Raw genomic sequence first — 21,702 nt, 5'->3', positions numbered from 1 at the left:
TGTTGAACTCGTTGGGAACAATAAGGTGCATTCTGAATTGCAATTTGTTGCATTTCCAGTATGATCACAACTTCATGGAACAAAATCTATTAAAAAAAACTCAACACTCGAACATGACCGAAAGTAATAATAACCACAAGGTCATCTTTTCAGAACTTGAACCAGGTATCTTTTATTTCAAAAATCTCTTCTCTCCTTCCGAATGCGCCCAAATGATCGAACACGGAGAAGAAATTTCTTACCAACAAGTTCCCATCACTGGTTCCGGAAGAACCAATGCGTTGGTTTGGAGTGGAATTCACGCGAGTGATGTTCGTAATAATCAGAGAATTATTTTAGACTCGACCGGATTCTCTCGTGAATTTAGCGAAATTATTTTCAAACGCATGGCCAATCATCTTCCTCCAAATTTGGAATTTCGTTGGAAAGCCTTACCTGAAGAAGTGAATCGTGCAGATGTTTGTTCCACCCTTGAGAAGGCTCGTGAATGGAAATTGTGTTCTGTCAGTGATAAATTCCGATTGTACAAGTATGAAAAGAATCAACACTTTTTGAAACATTTTGATGGAACCAATAAGAGAATTCTTTCCATGATGAATGATGGAAAAACAATTCAAGCTCAATATTTGGAACAGAGTTTCTTGACGGTTTTGATCTATCTCAATAATGTGGAAGAGGGAGGTGAGACTCAATTTTTCGATGCCAAATCCAAGCAAGAAACTTTTCAATTGAAACCTGAAATGGGAAGTGCTGTTGTGTTCTGCCATGAAATGTTGCATCAGGGAAATGATGTTTTAGCTGGAGTCAAGTACTTGTTGAGAACTGATATTTGTTATATGAAAAAGAAGGATGTCATTGAAAAGAGTGCTGTGACTCTAAAAATGTACAACGATCCTTCTCACATCAAGTTATGGAATCAAGATGCATCAAATCAAAAGAAAAATCGAAAGACTTGTAAAAAAACACCAATGAAAGCAACACCACCACGCTCGTATGATCCTCTTCCAAGTGGACAATACATTGTTGGAGATTGGCAAGTGATTTATCATCCATCTTGTCAACTCTATACGGATTAAGCTGATTTCAAAGAATAATACCATGCTCCAGTAGTGATGAGGAGCAGCAGTTTCACACCTTACATATTTTGTCGTGGAGAAAAATGCCGCGCCGAAAAAGTCGGCGAGTTTTCGTTTTCTCGCCAAGAATTCCGGCAGGAACAAAACTCGCCGACAGTTCAGCGAGAAAAACTTTTCAAGCACCAAGTATCCCAAAGGCGTTCCAAACGCATTTCAACACTTCACAGGATCCATAGTGCTCAGTAGCTCGTCCCGACTCAAATCCAAATACCTAAAGCTGTACAATGTTTGCTATTATAATAGAAGGAAATTTAAAATGAAAATATCTGTGGCTCTGTCGTAAAACATCATTACCGCCTTTAGGAGGTTTTGGGTTCAAATCCTGAGAGGCTCAATTTTTTTAATGGTACGAGAAGATAATAATTGCGGCCGATGATCTTATTGTGATGGTCAAAATTTCATCAAACTTGGTATACTCATATGACACACCGTGATCTATCACCAGAATTAATTTCAAATTTTAATTCACGTTCTATTCTTGATTTTGATAAAATTCATAAGACTCAACAAACTCCGTCATGCTCTCATTCAAGCGTAGGAATGATGTACCGAGCAAATTCAATGGAAATCTTGTTGAAATGATAAGCGATACAATCTGATCAAGTTTTATGGGAATTTGAGAAGTGAAAATTCAGGCTGTGCTAATCCGTCATTACTATTGGAGAATAAAGCCAAACCTAATTGGACTGTGATGATGAACTTTTCCTCCAAAGAAAGTCGCCAAACTTTGTATACATGTTGGACATACTATTGTGTACTAATAGTGATGATTTCAACATCTAATTATGTCTCCTTCATGCTCGGGCTGATGATCAAAGTTTTTCTCTCCGAATGACTCCCATTCAATGAAATGATCATGTCAGTCAATAACACCACCAATATCGTTGTTGTTCTGGTTCATACAATCACCTCAGGTCGTTTGATGATTGTACTGGCAAGTGAATCTCATGCTTGCACTCAAAACGTCGCTAGGGACTAAGCCGAGAAATTTTCATGTTGAACTCTCAACCAAATATTGATGAAACCAACCTCTAAATCCATAATATTAAGCGATGATAGCCAATACCACAACAACAAGATGGTATTCACTCCACTATCATCACATCAGAAAGCAATGATTCAAAGTTATTTTAATAAATTTAAATCTTGATGATGCTCCATCCATTATCCTTATGATGAGTACTATTGGTTGGTGGTGGTCCATAGATGGATTGGTTTCAATTCCAAAGTCTAACTGATGAAGATTGATGAATAAATCATCGCTGATGGTTCGGTTGTAAATTTCTTGAGAAATCACCGAAGAATTTTTTGGAGGCTTTTAGTGCCAGCAAAGATGAACAAAATCTCGAAAACAAATCAGGCGTTGTTGGGAGAAGTTGTTGCCAAGTCCACGTGCTCAAAGTTGCTCTCCAAAACTTCAGCTGCTCGTATAGGCCACAAAAAGATTGTTACTCTACTGAAACAAGAAACTACAATCAAACAATAGTAGGTACTTGTGGAGGTGCATGTTTTGGAGTGTTGGTTGTGTTTGTACAGGCTACACCTCTATGTTCAACGAGAAATCGTTTGTCGAAGGTGCTTGCCGAAATTTTCGGCGGGAAAACGAAAACTCGCCGACATTTTCAGCGAGAACTTTTCTCGCGGTGACATATTTCATAAGGGTGTGTGAGAACTTTTCTTGCTTTTAAAATCTTGTTAGGAGTGAGAAAATTGTTGATGAGAGGATAGAGCGGATGATATCAAGATTGGAATAACTATCATGGTACCACGACTAGTATTGTTGTTCTTAGTGATAAGAAGCTAACATTAATACTAGTTGATCACCACATGAAATAGAATTCTTGGAAAATTTCATTTCCATCCCAACGTATGACTTTTGAGGATGGAAAGTGAAACGTGAGCTGACAGAATGCTACTATTCTCGTCGAGTTAATAAACTTTTGGTGTTTTATTTTGAAAATTGGAACGCATTTTAAAGACCCTGAGTAATGCTTTCAACAATTGAGAGGAAAGTCTGAAACGGTTGGGAATCCTGCTCTGAAATCTTCTCTTACGAATTTCTACAAGTTCTCATAATCGATAGCCATAAGATTCATCATTCAACAAAACGACAGAGTGACACCTTAGATCCAAGATGCAAGACAATCTTCTCCACTGTATTGCCAAATGAGGTGCCGAACATGTCATGCTAGCTCCCTTAAAAATGAACACGCCCCATCACCAATCATTAAGATCAACTCACTTTTGAATATTCTCCTTGATATTCTACATTTATATTCCAAAAATTCCAAGAGAATCAAAGACCTGATCAACATTTCATGCATCAAAAAAGACAGCCTTTTTCTTTGCGCTCTTTTCGCATGTTCTTTCATACAAACTAACCGCAATTTTTTTAAAAAAAACACCTTAAAGACTTGTCCGTGATAAAGGCTTTGGTTCTTCTTAATCGAAAGATTTTTCAAACTCTAAATTAAGACGAAGGCATCGGAGAATAAGATATTCTTGCCTAGTTCTATCTTGTATTATTATTAACCTAACTGAAGAAATTCTAACTGCTACTAAAGGAGCAACTCTAGTCTGCTGTATCATACATTGTAAACCAAGTCCAACTACGAACGCTATCCATTCCCTAATATTCCATGGCTACCGTGGCTCCTCTCGCCTCTCCTCCTTTACCACTAGAATATTTGGTGTACAAAACCGTATTCTGGATTGAAACCAATTCATTCTATCAAATGTACTTGTTCTTTGAAGAGCTTAATAAGGCTTCCATGGAACAACAAGCAACAAACGGACCTCGGAATGCAACCGCTGCATATTATGCCTATCATGGAGCTGCTCTCGCTGCACCTGTAAAACCTTTGCAAATTATTGATTTGATTAATCACTATGACAAGTGTTTCCGTAGAAGACCATTGTATTCAGCGTGTGCCAAAGGCTCGCTACCTCTCGTGAGATATTTGGTAGACTTGGGAGCTCGTGTTAATGATTTAAACGAAGTAAGTATCGATATAATATCTAGAAAAGCTCTATAACACTGTCCTTCCGATAAATCTTGTGTTGTATAATCTGAATACAATTCATCTTGTAGGAAGTAAGTAGTCTCTTTCGATATTACAGCAGGCCTCAAGAACTAACCGACATTTCCAAACTTGACATTTGGTGAATGCATTACCTCATCATGCTTATTTGAATAGTCCGAACATGTAAGTATAATGATTATTAACCTAATTCATGTGAAATGGTTGATTCCCTTTTTCTCACAATTGTAAAGACTGCCTTATGGATTGCTTCCAATCATGGACATTATGAAATTGTAAAATTCCTTCTCAAACGAGGAGCTGATAAGAATATGAAATGTAAGAAGGGAAAATCACCAAAGGATATCGCTTCTGAGAGAGGTCATTTGCACATTGTAGAGCTGCTAGAAAATTTTGACTATGAGGTGTACAAATTGATCAGAAAGAGAAAGCAGGTAAGTTTGGGTGTGAGTCATGAACTGTTACAATGCAATTATACTTTGTGAAAACTCATAACTGTTTCCTTAATCATGCATTCCCTCAACCAATGATTCCTGTGATGGTGATTACACCTACTAATTTGCATCATTTTGCCCGTGAACACCACCGATCAATCACCATTCATTAAACATGATGCAGATGTTTAAATCGCGTCTCCTAAAGTCGTCCAATCATGCAGCGTTCTGTGATGTGAGCGTCATGACAATTGAGGAAAAGAGTAATGAAAATCTATTGCCATGAACCAAACCTGTACAACATTCACTAATTCAAAACTTCTTCAGCCTATCTCCCTGCGCTCATGAATTGGAATCCATTCTCTAAAATCATAGCTAATTCTACATATATTGAAAACTAGATAACGCGCCAATCATGATCCACTTCCCTTTCTAACTTTTTCACCAATCGACAATTTGGTAAACTCTTCCAACACTTTAAAACCACAGCAATTACTCATTACACTGTATTTTCACAATTAAACAAATTGTACAACACAAAACAACAACTCCAATCATGTCAACCAGTAACTACACAACTACTCCCACAAAACTTTCATTCGCACTGCTGGCCTGTATTTTCGCTATCGTCCTCTTTTTGGAATGCCAGTCCACGCTTGCCAGCATCAAACTCTCGGGTGGCACACAAGCATCCGAGTCAGAATTCGCAGGAATTGTGAGTATCCAATATCAAAGTGCTGCAGACCAAGCACCTTCCCATTTCTGTGGAGCTTCCATTATCAATGCGCGATACATAATAACAGCTGCTCATTGTGTACAAGGAATTGACTTGACAAAACTTGTGGTCATTGCAGGTACCTCAAATAACAATTGTTATAAAGACACCACTGGTCGATGCATTGTACGAACGGTGTCTCAAGTCGTAGCTCATCCTAACTTTGATGTCTACACCATTACCAACGATATTGCTCTTGTTCAATTGTCACAAGATCTACCTCTAGTGACCATGTCCAGCAAAGTGAAATCTTTCAAACTTGAATCTGCAAAAGTACCCTTCGGAGCACAACTTCAAATTGCTGGTTGGGGTGCCACTCAAAACCAAGGCAGCAGTGTCAACAATTTGCAAAAGGGTCAAATTCCACTTCAACAAACCTCAGTTTGCTCTCAAAAACAATTAACCATTTCAGGCCCTTCTCAAATGTGCCTTGGAGCTGGTGGTTCTGCTCAAGGAGTTGATATTTGTAGTGGAGATGCAGGAAGTCCAGCATTCTATTTGAACAGCAAAGATTCAAATGCTCCAGTGTTGGTCGGAATTGTGTCGTACGGTCCTGCTGGATGTGGTGGAAATAATGTTGGTGTCTACGCCAATGTCACCAATTACTTGCCATGGATTAGAAGTGTCACGAGTGATGTCTTATTGAGCTCATACACGAGCGGTAATACACCAACTCCAACTCCAACGCCTACGCCGGCAGCATCCCCTAGGCCAAATACCGATACAGATCAATGTACATGTTAAAAAATTGCTATCCAATAAAATTTGTAAAATATATTAAACTACTTGTTTCTGGGTGGACGCTTATAGTTTAAATGTGAGGTGGTGGCTGAGTCGTGAGAGATGAAATACTGGGCAAAACAAATGGTTGCTGAGAACCTGTCGGAGGTGAAGCAGCAACAGATGAATGACCATAGAGTGATGATTGTTGCTGTATTGAGGAAGAGTGTGTAGGCACAGCATTGTAGGGTTGTTGAGGTGGTGGATAGCTTTGTGGTTGATAATATTGCGAGTGTTGCGGATATTGTTGATTTGTTGAATGGTATGAAGTCGTTGATGGCGGCTGTGTTTGCAGTTGCTGAGAATATTGGTGATAATTCTGTTGAGAAGAATAATAAGCAGTGTTGTTGTAGCTTGCAGTATTTGCTGGTTGATTTTGTGACGAAGAAGGATATGGATATGAATAGGATGACATGCTTGCTGTAGCACTTGCTGGATAGGCATGATGTGCTCCAGATGAATAAGATGTGGCGGAGGGAGAAGGCTCAGCAGCTTGATGTTGTGGTGGGTATGAATATTGTTGTTGAGAGGAGGGATGTGGATAGTTTTGAGAATGTTGTGAGTAGTATTGTTGTGGTTGAGATGAAGTATATTGCTGTGGCGGTACTTGTGGTTGTTGACTTGTCGTATATTGAGGTGGTACAGATGCTGACGATGAGGAAGGATGTGCAGAAGTTGATGCATAATGACTGTCTCCAACTCCAGAAGGAGCATATTGCGAAGATGGTTCTGACGAATTTGAAGTAGCGGTTGGCAATTTTGAACTTGTTGATGCGTGCTGTGATGATGCAGTGGGTAGAGTTGTTTCATCTGCATAAGTGTCTTCATGACCAAAATCTTCATCTTCATGTTCGATTTCTTCCTTGACCTTCTTCTTTTTTCTTCCTCCCTTCTTTTTTGGCTTTTCCACAACACTGGCCGTATTATTGGCTTCTCCTTCATCGCTCATTACAGCTGATTCACCTTGATTTGTAGATAAGATTTGAATATTTGAAACTTTGTTTTTCAAAAAATCGAAACGTTCCTCAGATTCAATACATTCTTTCAAGTGAGCTGGCGTTACCGTATTGGCGTTTCGCTTCTTTGTAATTTTTGCAGATTGTGTAACGAGATCCTGAATAAATAATTCCAACGATCTAGAAACAAGAACAGGCACAACAGCAGCAATTTTTCCAATTTCCTCATCGGATTGAATTATTCTTCTAATTTTTGCCATCGCAAATGTGGGACGAATTTTCTTCTTTCCTAACGATGTTGGTGTGGTAGGATGGGTAGGAGGTGAAGTTTGTTGAATATTTTCTGATTTTCCTGTGATTTGTTTTCCTTCATCCGATAAAGCAACTGGCAACGAGGAATTTACGTCGGTATTAATAAATAATTCCTTCTTTACTTGTTCTGCTTGCTTTTTCTTTCTACCTCTTTTACTTGGTGCTGATTGAGATGATGCGTTTGCATTAGCACTTGATGACGATGATGGAGGAGGAGGTGGTGGTGTAATCATTTGAACCGTTCTCCTCTGTTGTGCTTCATTATTGGCCGACGATGATGATGTTGGTAATATGCTCGGAGAGGTTGTATTATGTTCAGCAACAACGGCATTACTTGCTCCCGAATTTTTCCGTGAAGGAGGAGTGGTCGTGTTCTTGTTGAGAAGCGTGTTGGTAGGTTTCTTGAGATGTGAATTGGGAGGATGTTGTTGAGGAGGCATTTTTTTTAAATTAAATTTTAATAATTCCACAACAATTAAATATTCTTTTAATAATAATTGATAATTATTGAAATTTGTGGTTGCAATGCTGACATAAAGGTTGTGCCATACACAACTCTTGATGTACAATTCTTTCAAAAAATTTTTGGCTTACTTATTCTTTTGCAATTCTTTTTCTTTCTCATTGGATGGATAGGAACCTAACACGACATCTCCAAGCAATGGAATTACTCCATTCAATAATTGAATCCAGGTCAACACAGCTTCTTGATTCACATGTTGGAAATGTCCCTGCATGGCCATGACCAACGAACCAATCAGAACAGCATGTGAAAGGAATCCCATCACTCCGCTCCAAAAAATCACTTTCAACACATAGCTCACATTTGAAAATCCACCATTTTCCTTAATTTCTAAATACATTAAAAACAAAGCCAATGGCAAAAACATCGTGACACCAGTGACAAGTCCTGAATTATATGTCCAACCAGTTGTTGGCACTTCAACAATGTGTTTCCAAGCGTTCACAAGAATAGATCCAATTCCACTTGCTTTCAATAAGGTGAAAGTCCTTCGTGTTCGAGATTGTAATAGTGCAACCAATGTCAACATGATCCAAACAGTTCCACAATTAACGATCATAATAATCCATTCAGAAGCAGCACATTCCCTTTTTTCAGTGGTCGTCTTCTCTAGCAAGGCACATAATTGACCTTTGAAAGCATACTTGTTTCCATACACATCAATTCCATGTTCTTCAAATTGATGAATCATGTAAAAGAAGAGAGGAAGCCACCAGTAGTAGGTGGTGCGTTGAGATGTATGATGCACTCGCGATAGATTGTAGAGAACCCAAGCGACTCCGAGTAATCCAAGTGCAAGAGCTGGGAAAGGCCATTCAATGACCAACAGTTGAAAGAGATCGAGTGCCATGATTGTTCTATGTTAACAGTGATCGTGATTGGCAGCTAGTGTGATGTGTTGTGAAATTTTTTTCTTCTTGTCATTGCGTTGTTGACATTTGCCTGAGCCAAAATTTGTAACGCGACAAAAGTGCGTTTGTGATGGTCAGCGGTCATTTGTCGCTTTCATAAATGCAGGGATGGAGCTGTATTGGCGCCGGCTCTTGTCATTGTTGAATTCCAATCTCGTAATGATCTATGATAAAAAGATGTTGCTAGAACTGTTACTTTAAAAATCGATACTTTTGTCTAAGGGCCAAATCCACAAAATCTTGACGTTCTTCTCTTCGTTTCAAATAGAGCCATCGATAATAAACATATCCAAGCAATGACAAAATGCAAGCTATGAGCATCAACCATCTACTTGTGTTCATATCATGTCTACCGAATAATAAGTCAGAAATGTACATAATCATTTGCTCATAAAAAGTTGCCGAATAATATTCGTGTTGGGATGGTTTTCTTCTCCGATTATAGAGAATGAAATTCAAGCCTTGAGAGGAAGATGTTGAATCATCATTCGGTAAGGAAGAAAAACAAATTTCCAATGTATTAGCATCATAGATTTCATCCACAGATTCCTCATCTTTCCTTCCTTGATAATTCTCGTAATCACCACCATTCCGAAGATGATCCTGTCTCATCTTGTTTAATTTCCGAAAGAATGACATTTTTCAATGTTCGTGAATTAATTGTCAATTTTCGCAAAGTTCAATATTACTATTAATTTCTCTCCTATGAATATAGTAACAATTGAAATTTCTTTTGATTTTAACAAATGATGAAAAATTCAATGAAATCGGAATGGCACTAATGAAAAACCTTCGTAAAATTTTTTGATGAAGAAAAAAAGAAACATTGAATTGTCATCAAATGAGAAACTTTGAACCACACGACGAAGAAGAAGACTCTTCCACGAGTTTATTTGAAAGTCTCACAAAGAGTCTCTCGTTTGATCATACTCAAGTTCAAAGTTTTAAACAACGAAATGGACTTTATAATTCATCATCGGAGAGCAATAATAATCATCAGGGACATTCAGCCCGAACGAAAGCTTCCTTGACCATTCATAATATGGCCGATGAGAAGTTGTTTGAACAATTACTTCCAGCATCATCATTAGACTTTTTCGGAACATCAAAACCAACAGCAACCTCCTCATCAAAGGCTTCACTCATGGAACGAATGAAACAATTAAAGAAATCATCATCAAGTACATCAGAAAATTCTACCGAACAAGACAACACAACATTGAACAACAATGATGAAGAGGAGGATGATTTCATTGCAAATTTACCTCCTCCTCTCACTACTGCAGAGGAAATTCGAAAATTTAGAAAGGAAAACAAAATCAAAATCAAGGGAATTGTGAGCCAGATGGATCCCGATATGTTGTTGGCTCCTACCATGACAAGTGCTTCCATTAAGAAGAAACAAATTTCTGAAAGGAGAGATTTATCAACACAGGAAGAGGCCTCTTCAACAACAATGGACAATGCTGATACTACCACAGTCTTTACCTCTCCTTACAAACCATTTGTTTCTTTCCTCGAATTGAAAAATAGATATCCTGATTTAGTTCGTGATTATTTATATAGGAATATTAGAACCAAGCTCAAATATCAATCACCAACACCTGTTCAAATGCAAGCTATTCCTGTACTCATGTCAAGAAAAGAATGTCTTGTTGCTGCTCCAACAGGTTCTGGTAAAACAGTTGCATTTTGTTTACCCATGTTATGTCTATTGGGAAAACCAAGAAAAGAAGGATTTAGAGGATTAATTATTACGCCTACCAAGATTTTGGCTGATCAAATTTATCGAAATTTGGAAGTGTTAGGAAGTGGAAAAGATTGGAAAATTCGCCTTAATGATCAATCGGCAGTGGATAGTGAAGCAGGAGAGTCACAAGGAGCTGTGAGAGACAATCATAAATTCCAATCTAAGAGAAATGATATTTTAATTTCAACACCCATGCGTTTATTGACCATGATTAAGAGTGGAATTATTGATTTAACCAATGTGGAAATGCTAGTTTTTGATGAGGCAGATCGTTTGTTTGACTTGGGATTTATTGAACAAGTCGATGAAATTTTGAGTTTTTGCACGAATCCAAATTTGGTAAAGGCATATTTCAGTGCCACCATTCCATTGAGTTTGGAACATACATTGAAGACACAGACCTCTCTTTTAAAACCAGACGCCGTGCAAGTGAGTATAGGTGTGAGAAATGCAGGACCCGACACCATTCACCAAAAATTAGTATTCGTTGGTTCTGAGGAAGGTAAATTATTGGCTCTCAAAGAACGAATTCGAGTAGAAGGACTGAAACCTCCAGTACTCATTTTCGTTCAATCCATTGAAAGAGCCAAACAACTTTACAAGGAAATGCTATACACTTTAACAAACACAACAGGAATGTCATCGAGCTCGACCGATACTGGTGCCAGTGATCCTCTCGATTATTGTGTCGATTATATTCACGGAAAACGAAGTGACAAGAAAAATCATGAGGTGATTCAAAATTTCAGAACTGGAAAAACATGGGCATTAATTTGTACAGACGTCATGGCTCGTGGTTTGGACTTTAAAAATATTTCGTGTGTGATTAATTATGATTTCCCAACTTCTGTCTCGAATTATATTCACAGAATTGGTAGAACAGGTCGAGCAGGGCAGCGTGGAGAGGCCTTAACATTTTTCACCTACGACGATATTCCTCTGTTGAAAAATATTGCAGATGTGTTGAAGAATTCTGGTTGCCCGGTTCCTGACTACATGTCAGAAATTAAGCAAGTTTCAGAACAAAAGATGACCAAGATGGCTATTGAAAATATAAAAGCTACTAAAATTGGACGATCTAAGAAACCAGAAGAGGATGAGACCAAAAAGCCACTCGATAAAAAGGAGAGAAGAAAAGCTCTCCACATGGGTCGAGAAAAAAAAAAGCAACAACAGGCCAATAACTCAAAATTGACGTCAAACAAGGCGGTAAAAGAAAAGAAACCACAAGAAGAAAAGAAACGCAAGAAAGTGAGCTTTGTTGATGCACCAACACCTAAGCGTAATAAATAAGAATTTTTATTTTACATTTTCCTCAGCGAGATAATTCCACCTAAATCGTTGAATGGTAATACTCTTTTTCTGGGAACGTTATATATACTTCACATCTCATATTGGCTTCAGTATGCCATGTTTTGGGAACAATCTTCAACACACGCGCCAACACGGGGCTTTGTAGCGTGTGCGAAACTATGGTTGATTCATCCGTATTCCCAGGAAATAACGTGGATTGAGGATTGTAAGGAACAGCCATCCAATTCACTCCATCTTGTGAAGCATGCAATTCAAATTGTGACACCCAATGCTGGTACTTCTTTCGCCCTTGAATTTCAATTTTATGAACAAATGCCAACTCTCCAAAGTTCACTTTCAACCACGGGTTATTATCTCCATTAGCGGCAACCCAACATTTATCTGTATCTACATCGTATTGGCCCGCGTCAAATACTTTTTGTTGATGATTGAGTGCCACATTCACAGCACTGTATGTTGGGCTCCATGATGAAGATGCAGTCACATGACAACCCAATCCACTAATTGCAGGTAAAAGTTGTTGCACAGATGTTGAATTCATTCCTCCACTTGTCATTGGATCCTTCAACACACAAATCAAAGGCTTTTCCAAAATACTTTGCATTCGTCTCTCCAAATCTTGATATGAAGTTAAATTCTGTCTAAACAATTGAATACTTTTAATCCCAACAGAAATTACCAAAATTTCATTTGGAATTTGCCATGTAGCTGTCATGGCCGGATTGAAAAAGTTATTATAGACATCAAGCTCGGGATCACTTTTTGGTTCGGACTTGTACTCGTATAATTGTCGGAATACAAAAGCTGAGAACACAGTACAACCATTTTGATGGCTCACATTGAGCGATATTTTGCTAGTACTTTGAGTGATTGGATCTGTGAAGATCAAATGACGAACTTGCTGTGTGTGCATCAGAAGAAGACAATTTTTTTTATCGTTTTTTGTAAACAAGTTCATCACCTTTACAAAAAAACCACATGAAACAATAAAGACCTAATCTTTTTTCATCCACACTATTAAGGCTTCATTTCCAATTGGTTCTGAAGTAGACTTCATAATCTCAAGAGCCATTTCTTCCAAAAGTTGCAATACTTGTTGTCGTTTCTCTTCCGAGCCTCGGATCAAGTTTTGAAATTCGGGTGAGAGAATATTCAACTCGGCAAACTCACGAGCATCAAAGGCTTGAAACGGTTGAAATTGATACCAAGCCAAACATTGAGAAAAGACTCGTATTCTCATCTCGTCCACTGTATTTTCTTTGTGTTGAAGGATGGAACAATCCTTTGTTTTAAGAATGGTGGTATTCAATACACGTTCCCTTAATAATTCACGATGACAGAGATGAAATTGAGAACGTGGAGGAGGAGGAGGAGGTGTTGATGATGATGATTCAGATGATTCAGAGGATGAATCACTGTTCAGAAATCTCTTCTTACATTCAACAGTTGCTTTCTGTAGAATGGTAAAGAGAGGACTCTTCTCGGGACGACCCCACACACTCAAACAAGCCATTCCTCCGTGCTTTAATACTCGACCAACTTCGCTCAACATGTGATCAGGATTGGGAATAACATGCAAACAATAATTGGAAAAGACAGCATCAAAACTTTCATCTGCAAATGGAAGTTTCTCAGCAGATCCCTCTACGAATTGAATTTTGCGAGAGAAGGGTTCTCGAGTCAGAATATCACATCGTTCGCGAGCTAATTGAATCATGTCGGGAGAGAGGTCCATACAAACGAGTTCAGCATTGGGTGGCATTTGAGAAGCAATGAGAAATCCCGAGCCTCCTGCACCACATCCGATATCAAGAATATGTTTCTTGGTGTTGATGCCGAGAGAGGAGATGAGTGACTGGGCTGTAATGTTGGTCGAGGGTTCGTAAATTTCTTGAAAGACTTTTGAAAAGGTTGCATTGTATTTGTTTTTCAGATCGTCATCGTTGAGAATGCGATGATTTGGTGAAGCTTGTGATGGGAATGAGAAAGGTGGTTGCATTTTTAAATTGTGTTTCCAGAATGCAATGTAGGAGGATTGTGAGCTTTAAGTGTGAAACGAATCTGCAAGAAAAATTCCTATTTTGTCAATTCAATGAATGATTCCAGTGGAGGAAAAGTAAGGATTCCGTAAACGCGGAGGAATTATTGTGCTCACCCGTCCCATCCATGTGAAAAGGTGCGTCAATCCAATATGGTTTATTTCAATGAATATTGGATTGCGCATACAGTACAGACCTTAATGACAACTGACGGTGAGCTGTCACCACTCTTTCAACCCAAATAATTTTTCTCCAAGCTCGGTCACATGCATTCCATTCTTTTGCACTGCTTGGTGAATCAATTTCATCCTTTCCTTCTTCAAAGGTTGTGCAGGAAACATTTTCAAAAATTGACACAATCGATACCTCTCACTGTCATTCGGTGCCGATCCATGAGGCATGATAATATCCCAAATCAATAAATCTCCTGCACGAAGAGGAACTCTCACCCCCTTCTCTGCAATTTCCTTTTGAATGGAATTTAACACTAAAAAACTCGAATGATGCTTTGCTCCAAGTGTTTTCTTTGTGGCATTGACCCATTTTAAAAAGTGTTTGTGAAATTTTGGAACAATTATGAATCCACCATCTTGTTCTCGATTGTCCACAAAATTGAGTAAGGCTTGCAATTTCACAATTCCATCGTCGTAACGACCTGCTTCATTGTATTCAACACAAAATCCAGGTAAATACATGTAATCGTGAGGGAATGCTCCAGAGAGTGAATTCAAGTCAAAGACATAGGACCAAGGATTTCTATCAAAGTGAACATTACGTTTGGATTTGTATTCGGGAAAGTCTTTCACTTCTGTGATGTATTCTTCTTTCAGTCCTTCTTCTGTTTGATTATTTCCTTCTTCATTCTTCTTCTTGACATGATTTGCTGGATAACGAACAGAAACATTCTTGGTAGGTCTGAAAAATCCATAACGATCCATGGAAACCCATAACTTTTCCTGTCCAGTAACTTCCTTAAAGACATGATACAATAATTCGTTTTGTCTATTTTCCATGGCTTGTTTCGTAAAGACAGGAGGAACACCCAATATACCCTCTTCTTTCATGGCTGGCCAATTCGAGTTGGTCCAAGTGGATATGTCCTCTCGTTTCAAAGGAGTTTCATTTCGTTTCAGTAAATCTCGTGAATACGTATTCAAGGCCTGTCCTGATTCTAAATAATCAAACACATCATGAACGGATTTTTCAACTTGTTCCGAATTCAAAACATTACGGAATACAGCAAAACCCCACTCTTGAAAGAACTCTTTGGCTTGAGTCATTTCGGTAAGTGGATCAAAGGATTTTGTAAATGAAGGATCCGATTCATCACGTGGTACTTGTGAGGGAATTTCTGAAAGAAAACTCAACGGATCGGCTTGGTCATTGGCAGAAGATGGTGGTTGATTGGACAATGTTGATGACTCCAACAAGAAAGAGGTCTGTTTCTTCTTTTGAGACATTTTGTTTGTGGAGAAGGAACTATTTTAAGAGTGGCAACTTGAACTTGATCGTGCTGCTTGTCTTTGTCATTTCAATTTTCAACTTTTAGTTGCAGTATTAATGAATGAATGAAATGTGTTAGTCAATCTTAAACATTATTCATACTGTAACTAAATTTTGTTTCCATACTCCAAAACTCTGTCCAAACAAATACACTGGATCTTGGTCATCATCAAGCTGGTCTTGAATTTCCAACAAGGATTTCAAATTGTTCGATGAATCTTGTAGGAAATCTTTTCTTTCGCTGAAAAAAAAATTAGCGAAAACAAATTCCATCATCCACAACTCATCATGTCCCAAAATCCACAACCTTCACTCCCAAAGGGAGCCACTATGAGGGATATTTTCGATTATTGCGAGAAACATGGATTGGATTCCGTTGCTCAAGGTAGGTTTTAATTATTATTTCAAAAAATTGTGATGATGGTATATTATTTCTCCCATTATCGGACTTGTGATATCATTATTCACAGGTATGATTGAGTTGGCTCCTCCCATGACATTGAGAAGTCTCCTTCAGAAAATTACAATGGATGATTCGGTACATCAATATAGAGCTCGTATGGGTCAACCTGTGTATCGAGAAGGATTGTTGAACATGTTGAGAAATCATTACGGAATGAAGAATTTGGAATTGGATAATATTTTGGCAGTGCAAGGAGTAACTGCTGGATGTTTGAGCACTTTACTTTGGATGAAAGAACAAGGTAAAACTCAAATCGGATTAATGACTCCTTTCTATACATACCATCTCCGAGATGTTGAAAGTGTTTTCGGTAATACGAAAGAAGCTCACGAAAAACATGTTCGATTCGTAAAATTGGGTCCTGCACCAAGATTTGATATTGATTTTGTGGACATTGAGGAAAATTATTTGAAGAAGGGTTTGTTGGATTGTATCATGATTTGCAATCCTGGAAATCCAACCACTAGAGTCTATGAAAAGGAAGAATTGGAAAAACTTGCTCACTTGTGTGCCAAATACAATTGTTATGTCTTGTTGGATGAATGCTATTGTGACATGGTTTGGAGAAAGGATGAATCAACAGGAAAACTCACCATTGATCACGTTTATTGTCCACTTGCTAACGATGAAATTTTGAATACTTTGAAGAATGTCATTGTGTGTAGAGGATTTTCCAAGAATATGGGTTGCCAATCATGGCGTTGTGGATACGTCATTGCACAAAAGGACGTGATTAATGCATTGATGCGTGCTCATGATCCTCTCTATATCTGTGTTCCTTATTTCCAACATGCATTGGGCGAATACCTGTCACAAGATTTGGTAGATTTCGAACGACATGTCAAAGAAACTGGTCAACTCATGCTCGACAATTGGCAAATCTTGAGAGATGCATTCTGCAAGAGTTTGGGCTGGAAAGCTATTGAACCTTCTGGATCCATGTATGGATTATTTGAACACAATTCAGCTTCAGATTTGGACGCTGTAGTGGAAGCTTTGAAATTAGGTGTTGGTGTGTCACCAGCCAGTATTTTCTTCCCTCCAGGAAATGACAACACTGGCATGGTTAGAATTCACTTGGGAATTTCTGCAGAGAAGGCCAAGAGAGTTGCCAAACAATTGTTGGAGCGCTCTGGAAATTAAATATATTTATTTGAATTTGAAGACTTTCGACTAGTTTCGACCTTCAATAAGGGTACTTGTACGCATTTAAATAATGAGCTCGTGCTAAACCTAATTGGAGAATTCCAACTGGTGCCCAAAACAACAACTCGTGATGTCGGGAAGGAATCGATCTTGGAATTTCAAATACTTTCAAAGTTCCTTCTACATGACATACATATACTTTTATTGGATTCACTAGAGTTTCCTCAACAACACTCAAAATCAATGAATCTCACAAGCCATGTCAAGCTGAACCTTCTTCCTTTTGGAACCTTTTTGAATTAGAATAAAAATCGGTCTTCACAATTTTCTTCATCGACGCGTGACACAATCGTTAGCGCACCAATTTTTGGCAATGAGAAGCGTGATAGTGGTGTTCGATCGACGGAGTCGGGGTTGGATTGCCAATGCTCAATCAACAAAAGATTAAAAAACAGCAACAACAATTGTAGCGTCATTACGTGTACAATTAGACGCAACGTGAGTCTTTCGGATCCAACAATCCATTGATTCTTTATTTGGATTTTTAGTCATCAGGTGTGACACTTTAAATAGCAGTAGTTGTTGTTTCAATCAGCTGCCGCATTGATCCAAGAAATTCTAACCACCTTCCACTCTCTGAAATTCATTCAAGTTTACACATTCACGTTTCGCTTTTTGCAATTTATTGCCGGAGAAGAACGCCACATTGTTGCAATACCACAGCACAAAACAAAACAGCCATAACAATAAGACTTGCTGTTGTGTCTTTAGACTTCTCTCTACTTTCAAATCATTTAATTTGCTAATTTGCATTCAAAAGATGGGACAAGCTTCTCATAAACACCAAAACAAGGAAGGTAATAACGGCTCTTCGTTGGCCAATCCTGCCAACGCATCCAAACATTCCTCTAGGAGCAGCAACAACAGTAGCAATAGCTCGAGCTCGAGTGGTCATAGCAGCAACAATGACCTCCCTACTAATAACAATAATAACAACAATAATACATTATCTAACAACAACAACAACAACTCCAAGTCCAGCAAGTTCGGAAAACGAACAAAAAAGAAGCAAGCCAAGGCTGTAATGGTTGGGTTGGATCATGCAGGTAAAACCAGCATCATGCTCAAACTCAAACACAACAAGGGTAAGAATTTACCATCCACAGTTCCTACCTTGGGTTTCAACGTGGAAGTGTTAAAGTACAAACGAACCGTCTTTACCATGTTTGATATTGGAGGCTTCTTCTTTAAAACCAAACAATTGGCACAACATTATTTTGAGAAGAATCAAGCAGTGATTATTGTGGTGGACTCGAGTGATCGTGAGCGTTTTGATGAAGTCAGAGAAATGATTCATGTCGTTACTGATAATCAACTCGTTTCCGATTGTAAGATTCTCATCTATTTCAATAAGCAAGATATTGAAGGAGCATGTAGTGTCGAGGAATTTAAGAAGGAATGTTTGGGAATGAGTGGTTTCAACACTAATCAAGGCGTTGTAGATTCATCTTGCATGTCCTCCTCATCATCATCATTTAGTTCTTCTTCAGTAACCACCCCAACTTCTTCCACCTCCTCATGGCCTGCTGCTGCTTCTGGCGCCTCAACCACGAAAACTCATTATTCCGGAACTATTAAGGGTTCTTCTTCCACTTCATCATTGTCCTCTTCAACATGGACGTGTGCTTGTATCAAACAACAATTTACCATTCAACCTTGCAGCGCCAAGACTGGTGAAGGATTATTTGAAGGCTTAGATTGGCTCTCTCAGAACGTGTGAAACCTCGATAACCCGTTGTTATCAACGCTTTTATAAGATTGTTTTTCCTAATCCACACACAGTAATGTACATTACAAGTATGAAGAGTTCACACAACACGATCATCTTGATGCCTTCATCCAGCCAAGAATGATTTTTTAATTCGAAATGGTAGCACATTTAAGTATTTGCTACAATATATCAAAACATCACCTCCTTTAGCCTAACCTACAATAAACAACAATCACAACTATTTATCAAAAAAATTCTCTACAAAATTAAAATGTCAAGTAATCATGAGCGTGATATGAACACCAGTAACCATGTTTCAAATCTTCTTTAATAAGGTTTCTTAACCCGTATAAAATTATTCATTCTTTTGATGATTAAATATCATCGCTAAAGAGAATTGTACACAAAAGCGTCTCTCTTTGTTTGAGTCTTTGAGATGCTATTCTCTTATTAAAAAAATGGGAGCAAAGAACAGTAAATCCACACATAGTGATCCAATCGCGACTTCATCATCAAAAGACATCCTATTGTTTCCCAGAAGCGACAAATCAAATTATAATAATTGTAGTTATTTGTTTTTAGGACTCCATGATACAGGAAAAAGTACTGTGTTTTATGGTCTTAAAAGTGTTTGTATGGAAATAACAGCAACCAAATACGAACAAGATGAAGATTATGAGCATAGATTGGACAATTGTTGTAAAGATATTATTGTTGATATATTACAAAATATGAGAATAGAGATGTTTGGAAAGACGTGATTTTTAAGAGTACCATTCATGGTGATTTAAATTGGCGTTCTTGTTTATTGACGTTGTGGAATAATCTACATTTCAAGAAATATTATTTGCGAGAGAGATTGCAAGATCATCGGAATAATTTTAATCAAAATTTGGTAGCATTCATGCAGCAGCTACAATCTAATATTAAGTTTGATTTTCGGAAATATCAATCATTTTCAAATATCTATTATCGAAGCTATTACTATTCTAGCAAAGAATCAGGTGCAACTTTTACACATGAATTATTTGATGTAGATGGGTCAAGACCTGGCAGGTGGGGAGTAGATATGTGGGGTGATGTTATTCTAGTTTTTGCTTCATTAAGTGAATTTGATCAGACAGTTCAGAATGATTATATCTACAAGTCCTCAACCAACAGAATGGAAACAAGCTTAACATGCTTTAAAGGGGTTGCCCGCCGTTTTGATACATACAGATTAGTATTAGTGTTAACGAAACCTGATATCCTAGTCGAGAAAATTGACGCATTCGATACAAGCCGAGCAGTAAGTTTGAAGATTAGACCTGAACTTTGTCACATCCCAGATAAGACTGTGAGAATGGCAGTGAATTTTATGGTCAATGAATATCACAAGGCATTTATCGAAACACCTCCTTATATGCAAGAACAGAAATTTAAACCTTTTGAATATCATATTGTAAACTCATTGTCCGATTTCGATATTCAACAGTTTAAGAAAGTATTACTAATTTCCAAACCAAATCAAAAATTGAAACGTTTCATTTCTCCTTCACTTTACGTTACAAATGACAAAAAGAATTTTCCATTAACGCTTCTTAAAAGAATCAAGGATATGCAGCTGTGTGATATAATGTTGCAATTGTTGAATTAATTATGAATTTTCATTACATAAAGCATCTTTATAGTCATTCTAAAACAATCACACATAACGCTTTGAATTTCACATTGAAGTGCAATATGTTGCATCATTTCTGTTCAACCAAGTGTTAGCTTTAAAATTTCAATTCACTAATGTTTTTGGCTCCTTCATGCTGCTCTTCCCTTCACATTTACGGAACGACAGTCTTTGTCATCGGATTTCAAAGATTACAAAAAAATGAATCAAAATCAAGCATTGGTAGGTGATGAATTATCATTTCTCATCGGAATCATCAACGACCAATCATTCCTAACAATTGTATCTTTTTATACGTTTAGAATAGGCTCAGAAAGGAGTTGGCACAGATCAAGAAAAATCCGATTGAACACATTGAATGCTCGCCTTTGGAAAATAATTTATTTGAATGGCACTATGTCATCCATTCATTGCCCTATGATCCATATAAAGGTGGTTTTTATTACGGAAAAATTGGTAAGTGATGGTGTCATTGATAATTATTAATTTCTCTTTTCGTGGTAATTAATAATAATTATTTATTTAATTTCTTGTGATGGTTCAAAAATTAATTTAATAATATTGATTATCCTGGTTATTTTCCATACTGCAACAACAGTGTTTCCTGTGGATTATCCGTACAAGCCACCAAGCATTGAACTAATCACTCCGAATGGTCGATTCAAAACAAATACAAGAATCTGTATGAGCAATACAAATTTCCACAAAGAAAGTTGGAATCCTCTGTGGAATGTTGGCTCAATATTACAAGGATTTTTAAGCTTCATGTTGGAAGAGGACGCAACCACTTATGGATCCATGACTTCCACTTCCGAAGAGAAGAAGCGTCTGGCCAAGAGCAGTGCTGAGTTTAACTCTAAAATTCCATTGTATTGCAAATTGTTTCCTGAATTGGTTGAATTGGCAAAGAAAAATGCTCGAGAAGAAGCACGCCAAGCTGTTGGATCTTCAAGACAAGACAGCACTTCAAACTCAACTATTGAGGAAGCAAGTCACTCTGGAAATTACTTGTACTCGTGGATTTTAGCAATTATTGTTCTGCTTATTGTAATTTACATTGCAAAGTGAAGGTCAATTCAACAAACCTCAGATCTGTACTCGAACTTTCAATCATTGTAAGCACTACAGATTTCTCAACATGAACGAGTCGTTCTTGGAATTAGACAACTTGAATTCGTGCCGGACTGT

At 37.8% G+C, this 21,702-nt stretch overlaps 14 protein-coding genes across 14 annotated transcripts; 8 read left to right on the top strand and 6 right to left on the bottom strand.

Moving 5' to 3' along the window:
• Nucleotides 1-113: 113 nt before the first annotated feature.
• C9374_014654 (uncharacterized protein) lies at nt 114-1,076 on the top strand (the record flags this gene model as incomplete). The annotated part of the gene is made up of 1 exon (XM_044690665.1): nt 114-1,076. One exon carries the CDS (start codon nt 114-116, stop codon nt 1,074-1,076), a length of 963 nt encoding a protein of 320 aa, XP_044553246.1.
• A 2,699-nt stretch (nt 1,077-3,775) lies between these two features.
• On the top strand, nt 3,776-4,897 carry C9374_014653 (uncharacterized protein; the record flags this gene model as incomplete). The annotated part of the gene is made up of 4 exons (XM_044690664.1): nt 3,776-4,135; nt 4,334-4,342; nt 4,411-4,611; nt 4,796-4,897. The coding sequence occupies 4 exons, from the start codon at nt 3,776-3,778 to the stop codon at nt 4,895-4,897; spliced, it is 672 nt and encodes a 223-aa protein (XP_044553245.1).
• A 270-nt stretch (nt 4,898-5,167) lies between these two features.
• Nucleotides 5,168-6,130, top strand: C9374_014652 (uncharacterized protein; the record flags this gene model as incomplete). The annotated part of the gene is made up of 1 exon (XM_044690663.1): nt 5,168-6,130. One exon carries the CDS (start codon nt 5,168-5,170, stop codon nt 6,128-6,130), a length of 963 nt encoding a protein of 320 aa, XP_044553244.1.
• Nucleotides 6,131-6,197: 67 nt separating this feature from the next.
• C9374_014651 (uncharacterized protein) lies at nt 6,198-7,874 on the bottom strand (the record flags this gene model as incomplete). The annotated part of the gene is made up of 1 exon (XM_044690662.1): nt 6,198-6,581. The coding sequence occupies one exon, from the start codon at nt 6,579-6,581 to the stop codon at nt 6,198-6,200; it is 384 nt and encodes a 127-aa protein (XP_044553243.1).
• Nucleotides 7,875-8,024: 150 nt separating this feature from the next.
• On the bottom strand, nt 8,025-8,807 carry C9374_014650 (uncharacterized protein; the record flags this gene model as incomplete). Its single annotated transcript, XM_044690661.1, has 1 exon — nt 8,025-8,807. One exon carries the CDS (start codon nt 8,805-8,807, stop codon nt 8,025-8,027), a length of 783 nt encoding a protein of 260 aa, XP_044553242.1.
• Nucleotides 8,808-9,060: 253 nt separating this feature from the next.
• Nucleotides 9,061-9,507, bottom strand: C9374_014649 (uncharacterized protein; the record flags this gene model as incomplete). Its single annotated transcript, XM_044690660.1, has 1 exon — nt 9,061-9,507. One exon carries the CDS (start codon nt 9,505-9,507, stop codon nt 9,061-9,063), a length of 447 nt encoding a protein of 148 aa, XP_044553241.1.
• A 202-nt stretch (nt 9,508-9,709) lies between these two features.
• On the top strand, nt 9,710-11,911 carry C9374_014648 (uncharacterized protein; the record flags this gene model as incomplete). The annotated part of the gene is made up of 1 exon (XM_044690659.1): nt 9,710-11,911. The coding sequence occupies one exon, from the start codon at nt 9,710-9,712 to the stop codon at nt 11,909-11,911; it is 2,202 nt and encodes a 733-aa protein (XP_044553240.1).
• Nucleotides 11,912-11,951: 40 nt separating this feature from the next.
• C9374_014647 (uncharacterized protein) lies at nt 11,952-12,845 on the bottom strand (the record flags this gene model as incomplete). The annotated part of the gene is made up of 1 exon (XM_044690657.1): nt 11,952-12,845. The coding sequence occupies one exon, from the start codon at nt 12,843-12,845 to the stop codon at nt 11,952-11,954; it is 894 nt and encodes a 297-aa protein (XP_044553239.1).
• An 81-nt stretch (nt 12,846-12,926) lies between these two features.
• C9374_014646 (uncharacterized protein) lies at nt 12,927-13,931 on the bottom strand (the record flags this gene model as incomplete). The annotated part of the gene is made up of 1 exon (XM_044690656.1): nt 12,927-13,931. One exon carries the CDS (start codon nt 13,929-13,931, stop codon nt 12,927-12,929), a length of 1,005 nt encoding a protein of 334 aa, XP_044553238.1.
• A 261-nt stretch (nt 13,932-14,192) lies between these two features.
• On the bottom strand, nt 14,193-15,431 carry C9374_014645 (uncharacterized protein; the record flags this gene model as incomplete). The annotated part of the gene is made up of 1 exon (XM_044690655.1): nt 14,193-15,431. The coding sequence occupies one exon, from the start codon at nt 15,429-15,431 to the stop codon at nt 14,193-14,195; it is 1,239 nt and encodes a 412-aa protein (XP_044553237.1).
• Nucleotides 15,432-15,762: 331 nt separating this feature from the next.
• C9374_014644 (uncharacterized protein) lies at nt 15,763-17,080 on the top strand (the record flags this gene model as incomplete). The annotated part of the gene is made up of 2 exons (XM_044690654.1): nt 15,763-15,859; nt 15,945-17,080. The coding sequence occupies 2 exons, from the start codon at nt 15,763-15,765 to the stop codon at nt 17,078-17,080; spliced, it is 1,233 nt and encodes a 410-aa protein (XP_044553236.1).
• An 823-nt stretch (nt 17,081-17,903) lies between these two features.
• C9374_014643 (uncharacterized protein) lies at nt 17,904-18,863 on the top strand (the record flags this gene model as incomplete). Its single annotated transcript, XM_044690653.1, has 1 exon — nt 17,904-18,863. The coding sequence occupies one exon, from the start codon at nt 17,904-17,906 to the stop codon at nt 18,861-18,863; it is 960 nt and encodes a 319-aa protein (XP_044553235.1).
• Nucleotides 18,864-19,312: 449 nt separating this feature from the next.
• C9374_014642 (uncharacterized protein) lies at nt 19,313-20,490 on the top strand (the record flags this gene model as incomplete). The annotated part of the gene is made up of 2 exons (XM_044690652.1): nt 19,313-19,611; nt 19,833-20,490. 2 exons carry the CDS (start codon nt 19,313-19,315, stop codon nt 20,488-20,490), a joined length of 957 nt encoding a protein of 318 aa, XP_044553234.1.
• A 225-nt stretch (nt 20,491-20,715) lies between these two features.
• Nucleotides 20,716-21,582, top strand: C9374_014641 (uncharacterized protein; the record flags this gene model as incomplete). Its single annotated transcript, XM_044690651.1, has 3 exons — nt 20,716-20,736; nt 20,817-20,970; nt 21,113-21,582. The coding sequence occupies 3 exons, from the start codon at nt 20,716-20,718 to the stop codon at nt 21,580-21,582; spliced, it is 645 nt and encodes a 214-aa protein (XP_044553233.1).
• Between the last annotated feature and the right edge of the window lie 120 nt (nt 21,583-21,702).

Source organism: Naegleria lovaniensis (assembly GCF_003324165.1).
Source record: "Naegleria lovaniensis strain ATCC 30569 chromosome Unknown tig008, whole genome shotgun sequence".
Lineage (NCBI taxonomy): Eukaryota > Heterolobosea > Eutetramitea > Acrasida > Naegleriidae > Naegleria > Naegleria lovaniensis.
This window is presented reverse-complemented; position numbering and strand designations above follow the sequence as displayed.